General features: G+C 44.0%; 1 protein-coding gene across 4 annotated transcripts; it reads right to left on the bottom strand.

Moving 5' to 3' along the window:
• Positions 1-3,774: 3,774 nt before the first annotated feature.
• On the bottom strand, positions 3,775-15,691 carry LOC132320882 (E3 ubiquitin-protein ligase TRIM36-like). 4 transcript variants are annotated; one of them, XM_059834508.1, is made up of 10 exons: positions 15,449-15,691; positions 13,610-13,619; positions 11,885-12,210; positions 10,285-10,431; positions 9,093-9,188; positions 7,899-8,152; positions 7,113-7,237; positions 6,265-6,558; positions 5,664-5,961; positions 3,775-4,129 (listed from the first exon to the last, which is right to left on the bottom strand). In XM_059834508.1, exons 1-10 carry the CDS (start codon positions 15,488-15,490, stop codon positions 3,775-3,777), a joined length of 1,947 nt encoding a protein of 648 aa, XP_059690491.1. In that variant the 5' UTR covers positions 15,491-15,691. The 4 variants fall into 4 exon arrangements, with proteins under 4 accessions (XP_059690491.1, XP_059690492.1, XP_059690493.1 ...); XM_059834509.1 differs by lacking the exon at positions 13,610-13,619 and adding an exon at positions 13,647-13,664 and having other exon boundaries at positions 15,451-15,682; XM_059834510.1 differs by lacking the exon at positions 13,610-13,619 and adding an exon at positions 15,184-15,198 and having other exon boundaries at positions 11,885-12,228; positions 15,469-15,682.
• Between the last annotated feature and the right edge of the window lie 10,641 nt (positions 15,692-26,332).

The raw sequence follows: 26,332 nt of genomic DNA, 5'->3' as shown, positions 1-26,332 counted from the left end.
GGCCCGCCCCAGCTCCGACACGGCGCGGCCGCCCCGGGCCGCCCCACCGGCTCCGGCTCCGACACGGCGCGGCCGCCCCGGGCCGCCCCCCCGGCTCCGGCTCCGGCCCCGGCTCCGACACGGCGCGGCCGCCCCGGGCCGCCCCCCCGGCTCCGACACGGCGCGGCGCAGCCCCCCCAGCCGCCCCGGCCCCGGCCCCGGCCCCGGCTCCGGCACGGCGCGGCCCCCCCTTCAGCCGCCGCAGCCCCGCCGCTTCCCCTTGCATCCGACATGGCCCCCGCCGGCCCCGCCACCTTCCTCGGGGCTTTCCACGGGAACCGCCGGTCCACTGCGCAGCCCCGCCACCAGACCCAGTGCCCCTCCCTCCGCAGGGGCTCCCTGGCCCCCAGCGAACCCCCCGCACCCGCCCCGGCACTCGGCAGAGGCGCCCCCCCCACCCCCGGGGCCACCACCGCCCGGGACGTTCGGGGTCCAAAAGGGACGCCCTGCCCCGCTCACCTTTTCTCCCGCGCTGCAGCCGCAGCTGCAGCCTGGCCACGCTCGGCGACCGCTCCGCGGCCACCCGGGGCAGCGCAGCACCGGCGGCAGCCCCTCCCCAGCAGCCCCTTTACAGGGAGGGGCCATCACCAGCAGCCCCACTGGCCCCACCTGGGGCTCCCCCAGCCCGCAGCCGCAGCCCCTTACAGCCACTCTATCACCTGCTCCCCCGGACTCTGTGACAGCCGCTCACCAAGTACACAGCCCTACAGCCACAGCCGGGACTGCAAAGGACACGGCGAGTGTTTATTCATTAAAGCATAGAAGTCCCGAGGCCGACTGTGCTTCGGGGCTCGGTACCGGTACACTCCCCCTTCCCCGGGCTTCCCGGATGTAGCGCAGATTTGGTCTGGGAACAACAAATGAGAAAGTTCAACCCTATCATCTATAGCTTTAAGCCAATACTAAGTTTGGTAGATGAACAGACAAATGGTGATTATACAATGGGAGAAGTCACAGCTACTGCAGAGAGAATCCTGCCTCCTGGGTCTATTTGACTACTGGGCTCACACACACAAGAACATGACTCATCTACTCAACAGAGTGTACTAACATGTAGAAGTTCTCAGTGCTTGACTTGCTAGTCATGGTTTAATAAATGACTGAGGGGAAAAAAAGTGGAAGAAACGATAAATTTTAACAGCAGAAAGAGATTTGCTGCATCTGACTACAACTGAAGTTGCTCCAAGATCTGGAAAAGCAAGCCAACAAAAGAATGATCACGTTTGTGTTACCTATGAAGCTACTCAGGAACATTCAAGTCTAGAAGTGACTGAAGAGCTGCAGGAGGCCCTCAGGACTAAGTGACCAGGTAAACGAGCAGATGAAACTCAGTATTAACAAATGCAAAAGAACACACCAGGTGGGGAAACCCTGTATGTGCACAGCTTGTTTACAACTCACCATCAGGATTGTGTGGAAAACACTGCAGAAGAAACTTGGTAAATGTCAGCTTAATACTCGGTATTGACCAAAAAGGCAAATACGGTTTCAGGACTATGGAAAGAAGGAAAACCCAGCATTTTGTCATCCTTCACAACAACAGAGTGTCTGTATGGAGGGCTCCTTCAGTCAGTCTCAGAAGGCAAGAGGAGAGAGAGGGGCAGCAGGATGCTCACCAGTAGAGAATGGCTTCCATCCAGCAAGAGGAAACATGAAGGGGAGGGCATAATAGGAAAGAAAGGCTATGACAACCATCTATTACAAAAAGAAATTACCTAAATGGTAACTAGCGAGGGACAATTTGCCATTTCTCCTGCAACAGGAAGTTCCAGAAGATATCCACTGCTTCACAGCTGCTGCCTGGGTCATCAAAGTGTTTCTCACACAAGTGCATAATGAAGCTGTGGAATGTACTTCCACGCAGCCTTACTAAGGCAGAAACATTTGCGGGTGAGACCCAGACAAGAAGTTGCTCTTGCCGGGCCTTTCTAGCCCCAAAAGGGCTGTCAGGCGCACTCTGTCGCAGATGGAACTTCTGCCAATTACCATTTCTGCCAATTTCTTCTGACAGTGGCCACTGGACAGGGGCTTAAGAGAGAGGACACTGGAGGGGAGTACTCCAGGTCAGATCAGTACAACAGTTCAGACAGCAAAGCACACAAAGGTTTTGCATTATGACCTACATTCATTTAAGTGTATTGTGATTTTCAGGTCCCATTTCATAGCTCTACAGCTGTATACACGTACTTAGTAAGCATACTTCACACACATTCCTCAAGATGCAACACTATCCCCAAATTAGAAAGCATATCCCCAAATTAGAAAGCACCAAGTATGTATAAGAAACATCCTTCACTTTATAGCCTTATTTTTCCACAACACAAGTTAACAGTGCAAGTACCCAAATGTTTTTTTACGTAGATTTCTATAAACAGATGCAGTCCACCTCCATGCTCAGTAAGATCACCTAACAGATGCTCCTGGAAGATACGTCAAGACATATGGAAGACAGGCAGGTGATTAGAAACAGCCAACATGGGTTCACCAAGGGCAAATCATGCCTGACTCATCTAGTGACCTTCTGTGATGGAGTGACTGCATGAGTGGACAAGGGAAGAGCTACAGATGTCATATACCTGGACTTGTGTAAGGCCTTTGATACGATCCTCCACAACATTCTTATCTCTAAATTTGAGAGAGATGGGCTTGATGTATGGACTGTTCAATGGATAAGGAATTGGCTGGATGGCCACGTCCAAAGAGTTATAGTCAATAGCTCAATGTCCAAGTGGAAACCAGTAACGAGTGGGGTCCCTCAAGGGTCTGTGCTGGCACCAATATTATTTAGTATCTTCATTAACAACACAGACAGTGGGATTGAGTGCACCCTCAGCAAGTTTGCAGATGACACCAAGCTGAGCAGTTCATTCGCTAGAGGGAAGGGATGCCATTCAGAGGGACCTTGACAGGCCTGAGGAGCAGGCCCATGTGAACCTCATGAGTGGGCACGGTGGTGTTGGTTGATGGTTGGACTTGATGATCTTACAGGTCTTTTCCAACCTTAGTGATTCTGTGATTTTGTGATTCTGTGAGATTCGCCAAGACCAAGTGCAAGGTCCTGGAAGAGTCAAGAAACTTACCATTATGCCACCAACTACACGACACCAGGTGTCAGAATTAGAGTTTTAGCTTACAGTCACATTAAAGGTATATGACATGCAACCAGATTCTAGTTCACCCTCCTCTTTCCAAATAAAACCTAAACGTTCAGCTGCAGTTCTGATTTCTCCCTGCTTTATACTGTATTTTTGCAAATGTTATTTCGTGCTGAAGGGCCCAACCCCTGGTGCTCAGGGGTTAATTGGAAAGCATTTGACCCCTCAGAGGCATTCAGGCAGATTTCTTGAAAGGAGAATGGCAATCACACGCTGTCAGCTTTGATTTCATTAAATGCAAAACTGACTATGTAAGGATTTACGTTACACAAAAGGTAGATTTCTACCCCCGAAGAGTAATTTTGGTTGCTAGTCAAACTTCTTCCCTGCTTCTCCCTGGGAAGAAAGTCTGTGGAGAAAAGCATTGCACAGATCACAAGAAAGGCAGGAGAGTTCCTGGAAGAACATTTCCCACTAGTGTGGGACGTGTCTGAACCGTTTGTTTAAAAAAAGCATGACCCAGAGGCTTGTAAGCAACATGTGGACAGAATGTAATTAATCAGGAGTGAAAACTAAGGTAGAATTCTTCTGCTCTCTCTCGTCTTCCACCTCAGAACAGCAATGGGAAGAGATCACTGCACTAGATGTCGTCGTGGTACTCCCCGTACTTTGCTGTGACAGGTTCCTCAAGATGAACTGCTGCACCACCCATTAAGGCAAATGCTGGGTACATTATGCCAGAGCAGTCCACCTCGCACTCATAAAGGCACTTCATACGGCCTGCGTCGTAGAACCCCACCTTGCCTTTGTCACAGTCGAGGCAGATGCCCAAGCACGATGGCAGGGGAAGGATTCTGCTCGCTGGATCCTTGGGGGCAGCAGGTGTTGTGGGGATAAAGAACTTCTTCATGCCTAAAGTGACCAGTGTGAAAGGCTGTGGTGAGTCAAAGAAGGCATCTTCACTCCCACTGTCATGACCACTGTCTTGCTCGTATCTAGAACAGAAAACCAACCATTTGCTTTTGTCAAATTCTGAAGGGGGATCAGTGATGTGAACTGGAGAAAACATTTTTGTAAGACAAGAAACACCACATGGTCACCTGCAAAACCTTGTGGGGTAAAAATATACCTAAGCCAGGAGGGAAGACGCATTTAGTAGGTGGAGAACACTCACTTGGGCCACTTCAGACAATAAATAACAGCTAAACGCTAACGAGGACAAGACCACAGAAGGCTTTACTAAGGAGCGGATGTATCTAAATGTACTCATGCTAGGTAATCATTAATGAACCTACAGGTATAGCAAATTAGTTAACTTGAAAAGTAATTTAGCGACTATGACTAATGATTACAGACAAGGTATGTTTAACTTCATTTACATAATGTTAAATGACACGAGTAAATACATTTAACATGACTGTTGTCCTATGAGTTTTCCTCACCACTGCTGTATTACATTGTCTTTAAAATTCACAGCACAAAAAGTAGTGGTTTAAGTTTTTGGTTTGGTCGTTTGGTTTTTTTTAAAGTGCTCTGCCTGGAGGTTTCCATGAGCCCCTGTTTCCCAGCTGGTTACTGGGGAAAGTTTGTGGCCAGATTTGTTCAGTCTACATGCTTTTGCCCCCTACTTCTGTCACCAGATGAAGACACACTGGAGAAGCACACATTCTTCTGTGCCGACAATCCCTAGCTAGGTTTGCATTTTTGGGATGTCTGGGGGGAGATTGGATTTGTGTCAGCCAAAGTTTTCCAGGTATTTGTGTGGATAAGGAAAAAGAAATCAGGAAATCAGGATCTAATTTCTCACTTTGCAAAAAGCCTCCGTCTGGCTTTAAGCAGCTCAAGACACAGGCGTTCTTACACTTTCAGTATGTTACACAGGAGGAAGCTGATACATTTTTTACATTCCTGAAAAAGTTAAGAGTCCTCAGGAGACAGCTTCCCAGCCTGCAGTTCCTAGACACATCCAGGCTTACTACAACCATACTTCAGAGCTGAAATCTTTTTATTGGTTTGTCCACTGTACTTTGGCTTGGGATCAGTAGCACTCCAGTACCATATGCAAGTGTATAGCCTGGGATAAGCCAGTGACTTGGAATCCACCGTGACGCAAGCTACAGCAAAGATACACAGATACACACAGTGAACATTGTACCTCTGAATGGCTGCCAAACCTAGTATGCTAAGGAAATTAAGGCAGAGTCTTACTAGTGACAATTAAACATTGCTTCAATCTTGCAAGTGATGCTTTTTTTTTACCTTCTTGCTTTAACTGGCACATCTTGACATCTATAGGAACCTCATTTCTTTCCCAAAAAGAATGAAAATAGGACTCTGGATAATTACAACACCTTTCTGCTAATAGCAGGGGATGAACAGGACAACCTGCTTACAGCATATCCTTCAAGCTACTTTCCACTAGTTAGGTTCACCTTGTGTACTAATTGCGACCAGACTCACTCTTAACTTATTTTTTAAAAAGCCATCTCCTTATATAAAACATGTATTGAGCAAGAGTCTGCAATTTACCTTGGGCTGGTCACATCATGGGTATTATGGAACAATTTCTGTATCTGGTTGCTAGAAACAACTCCCACTTTCACCAGGTATGAATAGGCTTCCACACGAAAAGCCCAGACGTGCTTCCCTTTGGCAATCCCGGTGTCGCCAATGATGTAATCCAGGGTTGTGTAGCATCCGACCTGCATGCGCTCAGATCCCAGCAGTAGAGGAAATCCAGCCCTGCTTTCCACAGAGGTTCTTCCTGGGTTCAGCAGGAGATGTTCGCTGTTGTACCCACATTTGTCATCAAAAAGAAAACTGAAAACTGAAAAACAGTATCCAAAAAAATTTCCTCTTAGTTAAGTATTTGGCCTTCTGTGCTTATAAACTACATTTTAAGTCATGCTGGCATCAGAATTTCTCACTTTTAAAGGCTACCGGGAACGTCATGCAAGCTAAAACGGTCTCAGCATGCCACCTACTTAACCTGTTTGTTAACAGTGCTTCTAAACATTTACGCAACCGGTAACAGTAGAGTAGAAGTCTGGGAACTACTGGAAACCACCTACAGCTCTTAACACCGACAGACACAGATTCAACACCTTGTGGACATAAGAAAACCCAATACCTGGAGCTGGAGGCGTACGCAAAATAACTTCTCGGCTCCAAGGGCTACAGATGGACCCTTTATATCCTCGAACTCTAAAGGCATAGGAGCTGTCATCATCAAGATCAGATATTACTTTGCTCTTGCTGCAAACTTTGATCTCCTGCCACGTCGCACTCTCCTCTTCTCTATTAAGCTTACGATACTCAAGAACATAGATATCAGCTGAGTCTGTCTTCCCAGGGCATTCCCAGCTGATCAGAGCTTTGTTGTACATTCTGCTCTGCTCTTCATTGATTTCTGGTATTTCTAGACCTGGAATGCCAGAGATTCAGGAGAAAAAAACCCTCAAATTCAGATATATGTTGTTTTAGAATTAACCATACAAGCCCTTTGTTGAGTGGCTATAGCACTTGGGGGGGGTGGGGGTGGGGGCAGAAATCTGACTCAATCAGTTAAAGAGTACAGATGAGGATGGTTCCATTCATGCACTTACATAAATCCCTTACTTTCTGTTTTTACTTCGAAAGTTGTATCATTTATTTTTGCTGGCAGCTAAAAAAGCATCTAAAAGCCTATTCTTTTCTGTCATGTTAACAAAAAGCTTCTAGGAAGACCTAGTATTCCTTAACTACAATGTTTTGGAAGCCAATGTAAACTGGTACTGAATGCAATGGCATCTTAGCTTCTTTTTCAAAGCTGAAGCTAGCATTGCTGCCAGGTAATGCCTTGTGGATCACAGAGACAGAAGGGACAATGCAAGTCACAAGACTGAGTTCTGCAGCTGCAGCCCTGCATAAGTTTTGCCTCTTTCCAGAGAAGCCCTTCAAGTCGTAACTTGAGAAAGACCTGATGCTCTCGCAATTTACCATTGGAATGGAAGGACAAGTCACCAAGGATCTCTTCTTGCTTAGCTATGTCCACCACAAAGTCTTCAAAAGTAGTTTCAGCTGCTGGCCTGAAGCTCTTCAGAGATTCAGTAGCTTTTTGGATTCTGAAAGCACAGAAGCAAAGGGATGGCAGAACAGAGAAAAGGGAATTCACATGTGTGCATTCCTTAAACTAAAAATGCTAGGTTTTGCTTTATAAAAAGTGCTGTTTTCGTGTACTTACTGATGTCTCCCAGAAATTTCTGTCTCTCTAGACAGAATTCAAATGCAAAATTTAAGGTCTTTTGTACAGCAGTGTAAAGGTATCAGTGTAAAGATAATGAAGAGGTAATCGTTCAGCTGGTAGAGCATTTTAACAATTTGGGGCATTATGTTCAAAGAACAAAATAGATGTGAAGCGCTAATGGAGAACAGCTATTAAGATCAAAGACTTTAAAGCCAGAAGAGACCTGTTAGATTAACTTGCAAATACCCGATACAATCTCTGAGCAAAGGAATGTGTCAGTGAGCTGAATGGGCTACCCTTCCAGTGCAGTCCTACTGAACAAGGCCACGTGTTGTCACAGGACAGAGCCCCTCCTGACTGCTGTTTCTTAACGCACACTGTAATGTAGCAATTTCTACTGAACGGTACTGGGACCATCTCTGAGCCTTTGCAATACAAGGTACTGCATTCAGTACTTTGCTAGCAGGTGTCAAAAGAATATGACTGACCAGACATCCTGGAACAGTATCTGTACTTCAAACAGAAGATAATTAAGATACCTGTCATGAAGCTGTTTTGCTGTTTGAACAAAACAAGATGGATCAGTTTCTTTAAGCACCTCTTGAGCATATCCTACAAGGCCATTATTTTCCAGGAGCCCTTGATATTCCTCTGCTTGCGTTTGCAATTTTTCCAGCCTTAAATTCTTAGAAGTTTCAATTGCCCTAAGAGCTGCGGACTTCTTCTCTTCTAGGACATGAGATAATTTCTCAAAGCTCTGAGATGCTTCTTCTTTAGCTCGTTCACTGTTGCACTAGGAGGGAACAAAAGACATTTTAGACAGATTCCACAGCACTGTGGCTGTGTACAGAAACATACCTCAAGTTGTTCAAGGTATCACAGCAATCTAGTCATCCATTTGACAGACAAGACTAATGAGCTTTGTTATGCCCATCAGCACTGAAAATGTGATCAGCACTGCACCCAAGCTAGTAAGCGTTTACTGGATCAACACAGAGAACGAAGAGCAGGAAAGTATTCCTCTGATTATGTCTTGAGTTACGCATAGCATGTGTCTAAACAGCTCATGGAAAAGCACTGTAAAAACAGGTCAGTTTCTGAAGTCTTCATGCCCAAGAGCTAGGTGCTCCTCCACCTTCCCCAACCACACTGAGATGGGGGTCCAGCCCAGCTTCTCACATATGCCCTCAGAACTGCAGGGTCACCTCTAACTAGTGCCCTGGATAAAAGGAACTACAAAGCACAGAGACAATCTTTATCAAGATACAGGCAGGGCCAGGAGCTCCTGCAATTTCTGCCATTGTGTTTTTCAGCTTGTACGTGAGCTCCCAGCTCTGACTCTTCTGCAGGGAGATTTTACTCTTCATTCTGACTTTATTGCAACATCCTCAAGGCGGCAAACAGCCAGTGTAAATTGTGAAGCACCGTTAATACACAAGAGCTGTAAGTCTAACCCACCTCTCTTTGATTAAGGTATCAAACAAGCTTTCTTTCAATTAAATTTACAGCAGCACCCAAAACTTAACTTCCCTCTGTATGTTGCCCATATTTCCAACACTGTCAGGATTAGGTCTTACCATTTGTGATTCAGGACTAACACAAACTGTTCAGAAATTGTTTTACTGGCTAACTGAAAAAAGCCAAAGGATTTGAAACACTTCAGTGAAAACAGTTTGAGTCTCTGCTGTGTCCCTGCAAGGGCTATCCCCAGACAACACGGAAGACACTCTTACCTCTGTTTCTTTCAGCAGCAGATCCAGCTGTGTGATGTGAGCTTTCACCTGGCTCTCCTTACTGATGAGGTACTCAATATCTTTTGAAAGCTTCTCCTGTTAAAACAACACAGCGAGCTAGCAGAAGAAGGGTATCCCACCCAAACCGACAACCAGCACAGGCAGGTCATCCAGCTAGCACTCGCTTTATCTAGTTACAAGGACAACAGCCTGCCACCAGTTATGAGCAGCAACCCTGCGGAGAATTGCTCAGTGACCCGCAATGACTGCACAGGGACATCAGGCCACTGATGTGGGCAGGACTGGGGGCACAGCCTCTAAGGACAAGAGGTAACAGCCTCTAAGGACAAGAGGTAACAGCCTCAGCTGGCTCAGTCTTCCCCAGCCACAAGTGTCACCTTCTCTTAGGCTAGGAACATGAGGCTTCAGGACGTTACTAAAACTTACAGAAAAGCCACGTTAGTTATTAACTCATTTGTAGTAAGATTTGCTAGAAGAATGAGTGGTTCAAAGCATGAACTTAGGAGTGTCTCTGCATTTCCTGACTTGCAAGAGTTAACAGCTGTACAGGAAAAGCCTTGCAAACAGGCAAGGAGGCCAAAGAGCACAAGGCAGGCTGGTCTGGTCTTCCCCCCCCCGCCCCCCCTTTTTTTTTTTCTTGTGAGCAAGAGAGGAAGAAAAGGAAGAAGAGGAGGTAGAAGCAATCATTCTTTAACAACAAAGCAATGTTTGCAAGTCTTCCCTGTTGTACTGCGAATTAACAGCTATGCAACTTCAGAAACATACAAGGTCCCAACAGATACTTCCAATGCAAATTTTTCAGGAGTGCTTCTGAAGTATCAGCTAATCCAAGCCACAAGGACACTTACCTGAAAAAAGCTAGATTGTAAAGTATAAACTGCTTAAACCTTTTGCATTGGTCAGTACTGCTATACTTTAGTTGGCTAAAACAAGGTGGAAGGACTTTTAAGAGGTTATGTTTCACGCCTCATAGAAAATACAGTTTCTCAGAAGTGCGCTATGTCACACTAATATAGATATTAACAGATGTTGCACAACAGCATGCCTCATGACTGGTTCAGTGTCCTCTAAACACACATCCTGGCTTCCTGCCACAGGGAGTTTGCCCTTACACCAGAAGCTCAGTACTTTTCCCCTTCTTAAGGCCAGGTCCAACAATATTTACTTTTACCTTAAGGGTTTTGTAGGCAGTTCTCATGGTTGTTACTCTATGGTTTGCATGACATCCACCCAGTTTACAAAGATGACAAACAGGCCTTCTGCAGATTTCACAGTACATGTTTACCCTCTCCATTTCATGTTCTGGACACATCACAATCTGAAAAAAAAAGAGAGCAGAGAGAATGCAGGTGTACTTCCAAAAACTGAGGTGGCCAACAAACCATCAAAACACTAAATCACCCCACAGCAGCATCTGATTTCATCAGTGGATTCTTTATATTCAGTTTATCTTCCACCTTTTATATTTGTCTATGCCAGTGAAAGCCAGCAGATGAACACACACAGTTTCACGAGGTTCACAGTGAGTAAACCTGTAGCGATGTCTGTGTACACATCATGTAGCCTCCATACTGCAATCAACCATTTTGCTAATCCCTGAAGTTGTTTGCGTGCCTCAAGCTCCCTACACTCCTGTTCAGAGCTGTAAATGCAATATATAACACAGCCACGCTGCCAAATTTAACTGTGTCCATGCCAGCATCTCTTGAAACAACTACGAACTGTCTTAAGGCAGGAGTTGACATAATACTGTAATGATTTAAATTTAAGCTAGACTCTGATCAGCCACATAGCCATTGCTCTTGGAGCAACAGATGAAATGCAGCCACACCCCCAGTCACAGTCATTTTAAAGATAAAAGGCTCCAGTGTTTCATTTTTTCTGTCTGACTCCAATTACAAGTTGTTCATGCTGAGCGTTAATTCCAGTAGCAGCTTAAACAGCATTGCGAAAAAGCTGGTGTTTGCTAAAAGTAATCTTTCAAAAATTGAACACGTTGAAGTAACTGCTCGAAGAGGCAAAAAAAGCGCTGCTCAACTCCAAGCTCAAGCAACAGATAAAACCGTCTAAAAGGGGGTGGGTGGGTGTGGGTGGGTGTGCTTGTGCACATGTGTGCGCGTGTGTTTTAAAAAAAAAGAAATGCTTTGCCTCGTTCCAGAGCACTGAAAGACATTTGGGGCATCTACTCCATGTTATCAAAGAGAAGCTCTTGAGAAAGCTTTTCAGTGTCATGTCAAGGAGGAGAACACGACATCAGTGCCAACAGTCAAGCTTTAAAAGCATCATCTTTTAACACACGCACACACATACAAGAAAGGACAGGAAAGGGCTCAAAAATAGAAGTGAGTAGCATAAATATGGACACACTAAGCTAAAATTGCAAACCATCTCTGAAACCAACTCTCAAGCCCCAAATGTTATCTTAGTCTATGGTGAAAAGCCCAAAGACACCAGTCTCGCTAGCACCTTGGTACATAAGACTGTCATTCAGCAGAATATGCAATAAGCTATCCCATTGTCATTGACTGCTGGATTCGGGGGGAGGTGCGAGGAGGGAAGGAAACTTTCAGGAGAATCGTCTGTGCAGGCAGACATGTTCAAAACTGCAGTCATGCTGTCAGCAAGAACAAAAGCTTATGGTTCACTCAATGAATAACAGCAATAGTCAAAAAAGGAACAACGGTCCCAAAAAGCAACTACCATTGCACAGATATGTCTGAAGCTATATGCAAATGCTGCAACCCAAATTCTGTAAGATACGGGATACTTACCTTGGGTCTGAAGTTGGTGGTTGGTCCTACATGTTTATGTTGGGCTTTCACAGTTCCCCAAGGATGGTGTATTTTGAAACATTCGTTGCAATAGCTTGCCCTGCAGTCCATGCAGCTCTTTGTGGACTCTTGAGGTGGAGGTTTGCAGAAATCGCACATAATAGCAACGGCTGCCCTGGCTGCCTGTCTGTATCTTTCCACAATGGTTTCCAAAGTAAAGTTGCGAAATAAGCCATTGATGCCACGTTCTCCGAGATCAGTATCCCGCTGGCAACCCGGACAAGGAAACAGACTCGATCTAGGAGTCAGTGAATTACGTTTTCTGCCTGTGTAGACACCAAATCCTGATTTAGGAGGAGTGTAAACAGAAGAGGTTTAGATTTTAAAGGGAGAAGCACAGGAATTTATGAACCAATTTCAAACTATCGTAGCACATCATCCAAACCAGTACAATACCAATTCATATGCACTCTGCCAAGCCAAAGAGAATACATTTGCCATGACAAGGTAGTGTAATGTCTGAGTTCAGGGGGCATTACAAACTACTACTCTAAAACTTAATTCTATGGTAAGGTTAATTTAGCTATTCCAATCCTATCTTCTTCGTCTAGTTTTGCATGCACTCAAGCCGCAGCCTTTCAAAAGACTAAACACAAAACCTTCCGGAAACCAGTTGGTTTTAGGCTAACTGGCTGCGCACATAGAGAGCAACAGCTTCGTAACACGCTGAAGTGTAAGATGTCTATTCCCAGAGTGAGACTGGTTATTCCCAGACAAATATAGCCAACTTGGAGCTCCCTGAAGTTTGCTTTGGCCGAGTCAAACTTATCTGGCTTACCCCAAGAGGCATCATAAAAATCTAAAGAGGAAAACAAGAGAACTAGATATCACCAGTACGAAATCTCAGCCAAATCATTCAGTCAAAATACGTAGAGGCTGACTTGGCCCTTGCTGAACGGCCTTGATAAAGGAGGGCTGCTAAGTAAGCCCCGCACACCAAAGGGGATGCTGAGACGGTTATGTCTGAGAGATTCCTCTACCTTGAACTGGGGAACCACAGATCTGCATGGTTACACAAGGGTACAGCTTATCTCTTTTCATTTCAAAAGGGGACAGTAGAGAAGCTGCACTCCTACGAAACAGCTATGCACAAATTTCCCCTCTTCTCCAAAATAAAGTGATCCAAGGCTCAAGTCAAGTCGCAAGCCTAGGGATTCTTTGGAGCCTGTTCCAGGGGATGGCTCACACAGACCCAAAAACTATTTCCAGGGTAACATTCTTGAGGCTATCAAACAGAGAGTGCATCCCCATGTCTCACTCATGAACCCACAGGGCACAACTATCAAAATTAGTCCTTTATGTATTACTGAAGCAGGTTAAGCCAGTGTTTAGGCTTAACATGTATCCTCTCAGCCTCCCCTTACAAAGAAATAAAAAACCATTCTCTCGAGCTGGAGCATGGTTTTAAGATCCCCTTGAGATGACTGCATGTTGGTATAACTAATTTGTAAATAGAGGTATGACTTCAAGCTGAATTCTTAGTGTTGAAACTGGTTCTTCTTCAGAAAGTGAAATTTGGTCCCATCTGTATTTAGTGAGGATCTTCCCATCAGAAATGTTGATGCTTCATTTCTTTTTGAAGTGTCCTTTGATGCTATCCAAAAGACACTTGCCTTGTGTCACTCTTCCGTGGGTGCTTCACCCAACAATCCAAAACCTCCCTACCTCTCACGCCCTTTCCAGTCTCTTTAAAAAAACAAACCAACACTCCTGTAAGAAACTAGTTCCTTTAAAAATCTTCAAAATGTACCCCATGGTAGTTATGCATCACTATCAGCTAAGAAGCCACAACCAGAGCATGAATAAATGTCAGTCTCAAACTCGGCTGGTCTTATGCTTTTCTGTAGGTTCTGAGCAGAACAGCTAGACTGCATTAACAGAACAGTATGGGTGACATCTAGTAGCATCTAAATGTCAGGTTCCCAAGGGAGCTCTGCCTCCTCTGTGCACAGCGTGGACGGTGCCACAGCACTGCCTGCGCACCCCATCATGCTAGATCACTATTTCTACTGCCCGACAGAGAGCAAGCTGGAGGGCAGCTTTCCATGGAAGATTAAGGATTACCTCCTTACTTACACTGCTGAAAGCAGCATGGGGGGCCTGGTCCCCACGCACAGCCTGTCTGATACTGCCACACTTGGCAAGCCACAGTTCTCACAAGGAGGTCAGGTCACCCACGGTGCGCCCACCACTCCTTAGGCACCCAACCTGGTGCCCTGATGTCCACGTTGTAAAACCATGTAGTGGACAGCTGCAGCGGAAACCGGTGACCGCTTCAGTCCATGCATACAATGCCGCGACAGAACATCATGCTTACTGAGGAAAAAAGGGACTAGACTTGGATTTGGGAGATGGCAGTCACCAGTGGGCTCTCTTCATTCAAACTTCACATAACGCTGCAGGTAGAGAGAGCTGAGAAAGCAGCTGAAATGTATGCAGAGCTAAACAGTGATTGTGGGGCTGTGCACCCCATATCCAGAAAACAGGACTGTAATGAAGACAACTAGTTATTTCGTTTGGGGATTCCCTCAAATGATGCAGGCCTCAACCTGCCAAGCTACAGCAAACACAGCATTTGCTTATCAAACTGATCCTGAAAGAGTACCAGTACTAACAACTCAAGAGTTGTTTAAAAGAAGGGGGTGAAATAAAATATTTGAGCTTTGAAAACTGGGAAGGGGATGATGAACGTTAGTAACATACAAAATACAAGACACAGCTTTAGGGTTTGTCTTGTGGGCGACTCTTCCAGATCACTGCGGACTGCGGTTTTAAAGTGGACAGTTACGTCAGAAGGAAGCCTAAAAGCCAAGATGAGGTTTCTTTCAAGAAGTACTTTCGATGTATCTGTGTAAAAGAACAACTCATCTGTGGATTACACAACAGCTGTAAGAATCTTTCTAGTGTGACATCACAAAGAGCATGAGGAGTGCTCCTTAAAGCTTCCAGAGCAGACCACACTGGAAGAGGCGGTTAGCGCAGTCTTCTTACAGTCATCTGTCTCCCAATTCTGCAACCGTGCAATAACCATCATCTATGGAAAATGATTTATTGTAAGCGTAATGAATTGGGTAGGACAAAACCATCATTTGCAAAGTCTGCAGAGGCTCAGAAGGAAGTCGAACTACTCAATTTAGGCTGGCCGAAACCTGAGAGAACCACCTCAACAGTACCACTGACAGGCAATAAAACTGCTGAAATCTACACCTCAACATCGACGCTATTGAACATGATGCTACTGCGTCTCAATGTAACTGAAATACAGGAATAAACAAATACAATGGTTACAAAGATTTACAGGACGCCACAAAGACTGATCTATTATATATGAAATAGAGTGCACTGTCCTTAAAAATATTCCCATTGTTCTTGCCACAGAATGAACAAGACTCGCACTATCCCTAAGTCATCTTTTTAACTGCATCAGGAGTACCGGGAAGACATTTTACCAATGCAGACGCAATTCGGCTCAAGTCAGTCGAACACATAAAATAAGGAAAACACGCAAAAATTCCGATACGTACCTGATCTACTAATCCTGTCCATGCTGGAAGAAGAGCTTTGAATTTGAGGGCTACTCTGATTAGAGGATTCAGAGCCTCCATCAGCGAAAGAGTCTTCAAATGCAGAGAGTATTTCTTTCACACATTTGTGACAGACATTGTGCTGGCAAGGAAGGATCAGTGGATGGGTAAATAATTCCTTGCATGCTGGGCAGATGAGCTCTCTTTCGATACCCTTAATGGTAACCTTCATGACAGAAAGAGGGAAAACCAAGTGTAAGTGCAGAAAACGTGAGCCAGCAAGACTTAGTGCACAGCTGTATGTCTGTATGTCACAAAAGCCCAGCTCTCTAGAATAATCGTTCTATTCTAGAATCGCACATTCTAGCTGGTTTGAGGCATTCCGCTGGTTAACGCTGCAAACAAATCTCAATTAACATTTATGAAAGCACTGACAACATTCCTTTCAACTGAAATGAACACCGCCACTAGGCAAACTCGGTTCATCTTTAGGTCATGTCTGCCTTGCAGGGGAGGAAAGGAGAGGAGGGGAGTAGTCTTAATTCCACTCAAGGACCTAGTGAAACGAAAGCAACCATACTTCTTAACAATAGGAATCCATATGTTTAACTCAGCTCGCTCGCTCGCTTTTCAAGAAGGGGGGGTGGGGGAGGGAGAAAAAAGAAATTAAGTGTCAGACTGGTTAAACAACAGGCTTTCCCGCCGTGTAATCCACATTTAAGCACTGGAACTGCCTTGACTTCGTTAGGCTAATAGTTCCAGTCCGGAACATTATCTGTTTGTTTATTTATTTCCTGCACACAGAGCCGCCCGTGGATCTGTGCAGCTCTTCAGTAATTTAATGACCCCACAGCCATCTGGCACTGCGCTCCGCTCCTGCTCTGACAGTATTGGTTTCGGCTATGTTCACTGAGGGAAGTGTTATATGGATTTTTCAAACATCATCAAGAGGAAAAGACTACTTTTTCAGAAGCATAATATATCACCTACTACTGTTGGGGTCTTTCCCATGCTGTTCTACTGGGTTTATAAAATACCTTACGAGCAGCAACTCTTTTGCGCAGCAACGTGTCTGTAAGATCCTGCCCCAAAAAATCATCAGAAATTGAGACATATTTGGGGCATCATGAGTCATAAAATGTATACAGTCGAGGTTGGGAGCAAATCTGGGGAGTGAGTGAGACTATTTTTACTTATTACCTCGCATTTGGCACAGCTGGATGGATCATATGGCAGCTTATGCAGTCACCATGCACATTACCTTTTAAAAACTTGACAGCTACGATGTGGTTACCCTTAAAAAGCATTCCTCTCCTTTTCCTCTTCCCCCTCCCTCTGCATCTGTGCTCCTGAAACAGCTACCTGGATCTGCCAGAAGGACGGAGAAATTCAGTAAAGGTCTTGTTTGCAGGGAAAATTCCGTGTCCAAACCCCAGTATCCCTTCATGCAAATGGCAAACAGACAAGAACAAGATAGTACTCCTCTTTGATCTTCTACAAATGTACCCCTTTGATTCGTATCTAAAGACAGAATAACAGAATATTGTGCTCTAGGTACAGGGCTCTTCTCTTTTTCAGGATAGGTCTTTTTTAGTTTTTCTGCACCTAGACAACAAGTTTCTGAGGAACTTACTTGGGTACCTTCCACCGTTTGAGATTGTCTTGCACATTTTGCTTCCTGTCATTTTGAGTTCCTCCTGTTCCTATTCCGGTCATTGCACTGTGTTTTGGCAGCTGTTTTCTGACAATCTCCTTTGCCTCAGGAGCAGCAGAGGTATTCCGGTCTTTAAAAAAAAAAAAAAAAAATCTTCCCTGCACATTAGACTTCACGTAGGGTAGACCTCAAACAAATGCTTCTCCCATATTTTTCCCTATCTTTCTGTGTACTTTAAAAGCATTTGTTTGGATACAGACTCAAATAAGTGGGAGCGCTGAGCATTGCATTTGCAGTGAGCTCAGTAAATGGTTTAGATCAAAGTAATCTTCTGCAAAAATATGTGCACCTTTGCTCTGGAACAATTTTTGAGTTTTATGCTGTTGATCCTGGGAGAAGCACCTGAAAATCCAATGGCTAACGACATGTATGAGTGTTCATCTTGTATTGCGGCAGCCATCACGATGACAGTCTCGGGAACCTACCTGAGCTGGTGTGGTAGGACCCAATTTCTGTCAGTTGAAAGGTTTTTGCTATAATTAAGCCTATGTTCAGAAGCAGTCTCAAGTACGTCACATGCTGAGGAAGAACGTGCAGCTTCTCCAGATGGTAATTATGTGACAGAATGAATATACACTGAATAGCAATAACAGAAAGTGGTGTCCTAAGTGTTTTCAGTGGCATTTGGCATCGTTTACAGTCTGATACATTCTCGACATTTACTGCACTGCTAAAAAAATTGGTTCCTAGCTTTGCAGTGTAGAAATTACTCTAGAAAGAGAGTTTTCTTATTTCTGTGCTCTTTAGGCACTGTGTAGTTCAAAATGTAATGCTTTTAAGTCTTGGACATGTTCATATACTGTTAAAAAAGTTAAAGAAATATTCTGTACTAGATGAAGAGCATTATTCTGCTAACTTTCTTTGATTTGTGAGATGTTTCATAGAAGTGCAGTGAGGGGAACATGGAAGACTGGGGTGCTTGGGAATGTCTTGGTTTGTTTTTCATGTGGTGTTTTTTGTTTTGGATTTGTTTGGTTTTTTTGGCATGAGTTGGCTTGGTGTGACGTGAATCTGCCAATACCATAGTTACTGAGAGCTTAGACTGTCTTCCCCGTTCGTGGAAGGAATTTCCTGTATTGCTTGATTATGAGAATGTTTCATAAATTGTGTTGAGATGAGTAGCTTAGATTTCTCTGTACGCTTTTTAAAATCTGCCTTTTTCAGGATACTTTCAGTGTTTGTCGCATGTCTTGCTAGCCTCGTATCTGGGGGTCTGAGAGACAGCTGAGAACATGTCTCCTAACTGGACTGTCCTTTCCCATCCTTCTTTTGCCCCATGCTGTTCAGTACCCTCTTCAAAAATTATTACTATGACCAAGCTTATAAAGTACTGTTGTTGTCCCATTCGTGGGAGGGTTTTTAAAGTCAATCGACAGCACTTTCTGTGTTTCACTGCTTTCTTCACAACCTCCTGTGCTCATTGTGAATCAAAGAGGAGAATTCTGGTTTGGTGGCAATGCTTCACCCATTTGTGAGGTCTTTTCCAGTAAGACCTAATCCTTCTGGAAATTAGGAGATCTATTTAGTAGTTGGTTCCTTCTTCTGTTGTGGACCAGCCCACACTGATCAGACTTTCTCTCTCTGTCTCTGTCCTTCCCCCACTCCCCGCTCCTGCTCTGACAGTATTGGCTTCGGCTACGTTCAGTGAGAAAAGTGATATGTGGATTTTTCAAACATCATCAAGAGGAAAAAACTACTTTTTCAGAAGCATAATATATCACCTACTACTGTTGGGGTCTTTCCCATGTGTGCTGGTTTTGGCTGGGATGGGGTTAACTTTCTTCATAGCAGCTAGTATGGGGCTGTGTTTTGGATTGTATGGGGCTGTGTTTTGGATTTGGGCTGGAAACAATGTTGATAAAGCAGGAATGTTTTAGTTACTGCTGAGCAGGGCTCACACAGCACCAAGGCCTTTTCTGCTCCTCACCCCACCCCACCAGCGAGTGGGCTGGGGGTGGACGGGAAGTTGGGAGGGAACACAGCCGGGACAGCTGACCCCAACTGACCAAAGGGATATTCCATACCATATGACATCATGCTCAGTATATAAAGCCGGGGGAGGAAGAAGGAAGGTGGGGACATTCGGAGTAATGGCGTTTGTCTTCCCGAGCAACCGCTACGCGTGATAGAGCCCTGCTTCCCTGCAGATAGCTGAACACCTGCCTGCCGACGGGAAGTGGTGAATTAATTCCTTCTTTCGCTTTGCTTCTCCGCGCAGTGTTCTTTTGCTCTACCTATTAAACTGTTTTTATCTCAGCCCACGAGTTTTCTCACTTTTACTCTTCTGGTTCTCTCCCCCACCCCACCTGGGGGGAGTGAGTGAGCGGCTGTGTGGTGCTTAGTTGCCAGCTGGGCTTAAACCGCGACACCATGCTATTCTACTGGGTTTATAAAATACCTTATGAGCAGCAACTCTTTTGCTCAGCAACGTGTCTCTAAGATCCTGCCCCCAAAAAATCATCAGAAATTGAGACATATTTGGGGCATCATGAGTCATAAAAGGTATACAGTCGAGGTTGGGAGCAAATTTGGGGAGTGCGTGAGAGGTTTTTTACCTATTACCTCGCATTTGGCACAGCTGGATGGGTCATATGGCAGCTGATGCAGTCACCATGCACATTACCTTTTAAAAACTTGACAGCTACGATGTGGTTACCCTTAAAAAGCATTCCTCTCCTTTTCCTCTTCCCCCTCCCTCTGCCGCTGTGTTCCTGAAACAGCTACCTGGATCTGCCAGAAGGACGGAGAAATTCAGTCAAGGTCTTGTTTGCAGGGAAAATTCCGTGTCCAAACCCCAGTATCCCTTCATGCAAATGGCAAACAGACAAGAACAAGATAGTACTCCTCTTTGATCTTCTACAAATATACCCCTTTGATTCATATCTAAAGACAGAATAATAGAATATTGTGCTCTAGGTACAGGGCTCTTCTCTTTTTCAGGATAGGTCTTTTTTAGTTTTTCTGCACCTAGACAACAAGTTTCTGAGGAACTTACTAACTTGGGCACCTTCCGCCGTTTCAGATTGTCTTGCACATTTTGCTTCCTGTCATTTTGAGTTCCTCCTGTTCCTATTCTGGTCATTGCACTGTGTTTTGGCAGCTGTTTTCTGACAATCTCCTTTGCCTCAGGAGCAGCAGAGGTATTCCGGTCTTTAAAAAAAAAAAAAAAAACAGTCTTACCTTCCTTGCACATTAGACTTCACGTAGGGTAGACCTCAAACAAATGCTTCTCCCATATTTTTCCCTATCTTTCTGTGTACTTTAAAAGCATTTGTTTGGATACAGACTCAAATAAGTGGGAGCGCTGAGCATTGCATTTGCAGTGAGCTCAGTAAATGGTTTAGATCAAAGTAATCTTCTCAAAAATATGTGCACCTTTGCTCTGGAACAATTTTTGAGTTTTATGCTATTGATCCTGGGAGAAGCACCTGAAAATCCAATGGCTAACGACATGTATGAGTGTTCATCTTGTATTGCGGCAGCCACCACGATGACAGTCTCGGGAACCTACCTGAGCTGGTGTGGTAGGACCCAATTTCTGTCAGTTGAAATGTTTTTGCTATAATTGAGCCTATGTTCAGAAGCAGTCTCAAGTACGTGACATGCTGAGGAAGAACGTGCAGCTTCTTTCAGGTTCTTGTTTCCACCAGGTCGCTTCCCCGTTCGGGTTCCCTGTGTGGCGTTGCAATGGCTGTGTCAGTGTGGTGGAGGGAGGTGCGTGGGGTAGAGAGAAGGCGGGAGTAAGGGCTCTTAAACCCAGCTTCTGCAGAGCTGTTGCTGTATGTGTAAGTGCATCCACCTTCCAGAGGTGACGTGTTGTACTCAGCAGTGGTGGGGTCAGCCCAGGGGAATCTGTATGAGAATTTGGCTTCTAGCCCCAGAAGCCCCATTTCTGAGCAACAGAGCTTATTGTTGTTCTGATTCAAAACAAAAGGTCATGTTGAGCAAATACAAATATTTTCATTCAGCTTATCCTTATCTGCAAGGAAGTATTGTGGCAAAAAATCTTTCCTCCCTTTCATAGTGAGCTGAAAAATAATACCAGTTTGTTACAAATCTGTAATATAAAAACTCATGTATACACTGCATGTGGGTGAGCAGGCACTTCTTTATTGCAGCGCTGGACGCACAGGGGATCACTCCACCACGTGTGCGTGCCTAGTTTCTCTGCTACAAAAGTTATATACAATCAAAGTATACATATTCATCATATTTCCAGGAAACAATTAACATATTCATACGATTTCCGAGAACTCGTTAATATATGTAAAAGCTCGTGAGGCATGGGCCTTCAGGTACACAGGTGGTCGTCTAAGGTCCTCTGGTGGTCGTCCATAGTCTTCCTCATGGTGTCCTTTAGTTGAACGCCATCTTTGCTCAGGTTGGTTGCAAAATTCCATTCTTGGAATCTTCTTAAGTTTTCCTCGGTTTCCTGACCAGGTCTACAACTTATCATTCTCTTGACAAGCAAATCCTGCCTATTCACAGTGCTACATTGTTCAGCAGTTAGTTTATGATGAAATCACAGATAAGTCATACCTCGTTACCTTCATACAGAATATATAAAATTTAATTTTTATTAATCGCTCTCTGGATTATACTATTCTATCAATATCCATCCTTAAAATAATCAATGGTTACTTCTATGAATATCTATTGATTGGCATTCTTGATATTTGAATCAAGATGGGAAAGGTAAGGAATTTTCCAAGCAGCATCATTGGTGCATATCAGGTCACATTGTCACGGGACTCAAACCAGACTTTTCTATTCAGTTCTTCATCGTTCCATCTCATTACTGTTAGTTCCTTAGTATGGAACAGCGACTCCCTGGTGAGGTTCCTATGGTTATTGTTTCTAACGGAACAATCCTAACATATGCATTTGTATTTTATTATTTTATTGATTAATCAAATTTAACCTTTCTATATGATTAATTCTTGATTATTTTTTTTAAAAATCAGAGTATTTACAAAAGTTCCCCCCTGTGAAAGTTTTGAAAATTATTTCAATACGTTCATTTTAATCAGTTAAGCTGATTATGTGCATCAAGTATAGATGCCAAACGAGTTAATCGATTCATCATCCTCCAATTTATGATATGTAGTATTACTGAGAAAACAAGACTGATCAAAATCAGTATCAGGAGAATAACGATGGGGTGGCATAACTTATTTAGGATGCCTGTAGCAGTAGGTGACCATCCGAAAAGAGTGTCCCACCATTTATGTTCCGCACCTTTTCCACCCTCTCTAAAACACAGTGTATTTCTTCCACATTGTGATGAACAGTTATTAAAGTTCTGTGTCTGTTTCCCTTGACCTTTTTCAAAATTTTGATTAAATCCTGGTTGTTGTAGCAATTGTTTCACTAAAGTGAGATTCATTCCAATGGGTGCAGGCAACAGTTCCTGAGTTCATGTATAATTCGATTGCAAGAGCTGGTGAGATGTGACTGGAGCCAAGTAAGAAAAATCACATCCCGTGATTTCAGTGAAATTGCAAACACAAAAATTGGAGTGATTCCTAGTATGTATAACTACATCATCTACGGATATAAAATCACAAGCTGTTCTCAAACATACACAGCCCTTACCCATACATCTATATAAGCAGTGTTTCAGGGTTTTCGTCAGGGCGAGTTTCAAAATGACTCAAAATGATTTTGTTCAGTATCTAAACAGATATCCTGACCTCTGATTGCATTACCTTCACAGATGAACCCTTGTTGTTCTCGTACAATACAAGAATCCAAATCCACAGTTTGCCATTTCTGTCCCACTTCTTGGGCCCATACTCTATGTTCAAATGGATAGAGTATGGTTCCATTGTGATTCAATCCTAATGCAATAACAGGGTAGATGGAATATATTGAAACATTATGTCTAGTTAATACAAAAGTTGTGGCTGTACTTGTGATGGGATCGTGGGTAAAGTTTACCAAATTCCACCAGGACTGGAGTTTTTTCTCTAAATCAGTGGCACTATCTCAAATTATTTTCCGAATCTCGGTGGGGAGATTGCCTTCTTCACCCTCTCTTATGATTGAAGCGGCCACTGATTGCGCCCACAGTTGAGCCTGGATACAACTGAGAACCAAAGATAGGTTATCTTGGGCCACACCGAGTGCATCTACAACGAAATTCATGGTCTTCCACATTGACCTTTTCCCATTTTGGTAATATGTTTGACAACAGCCACTGGTTAGTTTCTAAAGCCAATAGGGAAGATTGCAAAGGCCGTTGTAATTTAGCCAATTCACTAGATGGAGTAGCCAATTTGTCTCCTGACATATTTTCCTAATTTGCCTTTTTAATGTCAGAATGTTTTTAAACAAGGCCTTTTTGTTCAAGCTTTAGACATCTAAAAAGTGTCTACATGATTCACACCTGCATGAAGCTTTGCAAATCACACAGTAGTCACCAAACAGCTATATTGCACAAAGATCCACACAATACCACACCATTCTTAGCTTAGTCTACATTGTAAAGTGCTGTTTCGTAGGAAGAAACTTGTTCTGGAAAAATAAGTATCTGGACAGGCAAGTACTGTTGAACTGTATTTCTGAAAGGTGACACTTCCATCGTAGCGGAAAAAATCTGACAGTGTGTTGTCAGTGCCTCTGACAGTGTGTGTTTTTATTTAATAAGCTGGACTAAGCACCATAGAGTACTGTAATGAATGCATCCTAAGTATTCAGGTGACACCAAAAGCCAAATCAATTTTTAAACTCAGAATGAGATAGATACAAACAGACATATCAAAAGGTAGGTAAATGTTTAAAGTGGCGTCAGTCTCTGTCCAGGAGAATAAGTAATTGCATAGCAGAGCACATCTTAAAGTAATGTAAGATAAAGCTATAGCAGAAAAAAAACCCTCAATCTTTAATTTTTTACTTCTATATTGTCAAACCAGTAAAATTTAATCTTTTTAAAATAAATGAGTCTGAGAGACTGTCGTCATAGCTAAGATAGTGTTCAGTTTATGAGTATTTCCATGAAAGAATGAAAGGCCAAAGCCTGGTGGTATTGGTCCAGATGCTTATAAAGAATCCAAATGTGGAACTGTGGCATGCTAACCATGACATAAACCCTTAATTTAGACCGGTTTCTGAAGCTGAGGAATCAAAAATTATATATTTGTCTGTGGAAAGAGATTTGGTCTGGGAACAACAAATGAGAAAGTTCAACCCTATCATCTATAGCTTTAAGCCAATACTAAGTGACCAGGTAAACGAGCAGATGAAACTCAGTATTAACAAATGCAAAAGAACACACCAGGTGGGGAAACCCTGTATGTGCACAGCTTGTTTACAACTCACCATCAGGATTGTGTGGAAAACACTGCAGAAGAAACTTGGTAAATGTCAGCTTAATACTCGGTATTGACCAAAAAGGCAAATACGGTTTCAGGACTATGGAAAGAAGGAAAACCCAGCATTTTGTCATCCTTCACAACAACAGAGTGTCTGTATGGAGGGCTCCTTCAGTCAGTCTCAGAAGGCAAGAGGAGAGAGAGGGGCAGCAGGATGCTCACCAGTACAGAATGGCTTCCATCCAGCAAGAGGAAACATGAAGGGGAGGGCATAATAGGAAAGAAAGGCTATGACAACCATCTATTACAAAAAGAAATTACCTAAATGGTAACTAGCGAGGGACAATTTGCCATTTCTCCTGCAACAGGAAGTTCCAGAAGATATCCACTGCTTCACAGCTGCTGCCTGGGTCATCAAAGTGTTTCTCACACAAGTGCATAATGAAGCTGTGGAATGTACTTCCACGCAGCCTTACTAAGGCAGAAACATTTGCGGGTGAGACCCAGACAAGAAGTTGCTCTTGCCGGGCCTTTCTAGCCCCAAAAGGGCTGTCAGGCGCACTCTGTCGCAGATGGAACTTCTGCCGATTACCATTTCTGCCAATTTCTTCTGACAGTGGCCACTGGACAGGGGCTTAAGAGAGAGGACACTGGAGGGGTGTACTCCAGGTCAGATCAGTACAACAGTTCAGACAGCAAAGCACACAAAGGTTTTGCATTATGACCTACATTCATTTAAGTGTATTGTGATTTTCAGGTCCCGTTTCATAGCTCTACAGCTGTATACACGTACTTAGTAAGCATACTTCACACACATTCATCAAGATGCAACACTATCCCCAAATTAGAAAGCATATCCCCAAATTAGAAAGCACCAAGTATGTATAAGAAACATCCTTCACTTTATATCCTTATTTTTCCACAACACAAGTTAACAGTGCAAGTACCCAAATGTTTTTTTACGTAGATTTCTATAAACAGATGCAGTCCACCTCCATGCTCAGTAAGATCACCTAACAGATGCTCCTGGAAGATACGTCAAGACATATGGAAGACAGGCAGGTGATTAGAAACAGCCAACATGGGTTCACCAAGGGCAAATCATGCCTGACTCATCTAGTGACCTTCTGTGATGGAGTGACTGCACGAGTGGACAAGGGAAGAGCTACAGATGTCATATACCTGGACTTCTGTAAGGCCTTTGATACGATCCTCCACAACGTTCTTATCTCTAAATTTGAGAGAGATGGGCTTGATGTATGGACTGTTCAATGGATAAGGAATTGGCTGGATGGCCACGTCCAAAGAGTTATAGTCAATAGCTCAATGTCCAAGTGGAAACCAGTAACGAGTGGGGTCCCTCAAGGGTCTGTGCTGGCACCAATATTATTTAGTATCTTCATTAACAACACAGACAGTGGGATTGAGTGCACCCTCAGCAAGTTTGCAGATGACACCAAGCTGAGCAGTTCATTCGCTAGAGGGAAGGGATGCCATTCAGAGGGACCTTGACAGGCCTGAGGAGCAGGCCCATGTGAACCTCATGAGTGGGCACGGTGGTGTTGGTTGATGGTTGGACTTGATGATCTTACAGGTCTTTTCCAACCTTAGTGATTCTGTGATTCTGTGAGATACGCCAAGACCAAGTGCAAGGTCCTGCACTCGGGCCCAGGCAATCCCCAGTATCAGTACAGACTGGGAGATGTAAAATGGGCCACAAAAATGGTCAGAGTGCTGGAACACCTTCCCTGTGAAGAAAGGCTGAGAGAGTTGGGGTTGCTCAGCCTGGAGAAGGCTCCAGGGAAGACTTCATTGCAGCCTTTCAATATATAAAGAG

This window comes from Gavia stellata, unplaced genomic scaffold (assembly GCF_030936135.1).
Source record: "Gavia stellata isolate bGavSte3 unplaced genomic scaffold, bGavSte3.hap2 HAP2_SCAFFOLD_34, whole genome shotgun sequence".
In the NCBI taxonomy this organism is placed as follows: Eukaryota; Metazoa; Chordata; class Aves; order Gaviiformes; family Gaviidae; genus Gavia; species Gavia stellata.
The sequence above is the reverse complement of the archived record's forward strand: the minus strand, read 5'-3'. Positions and strand labels throughout refer to the sequence as shown.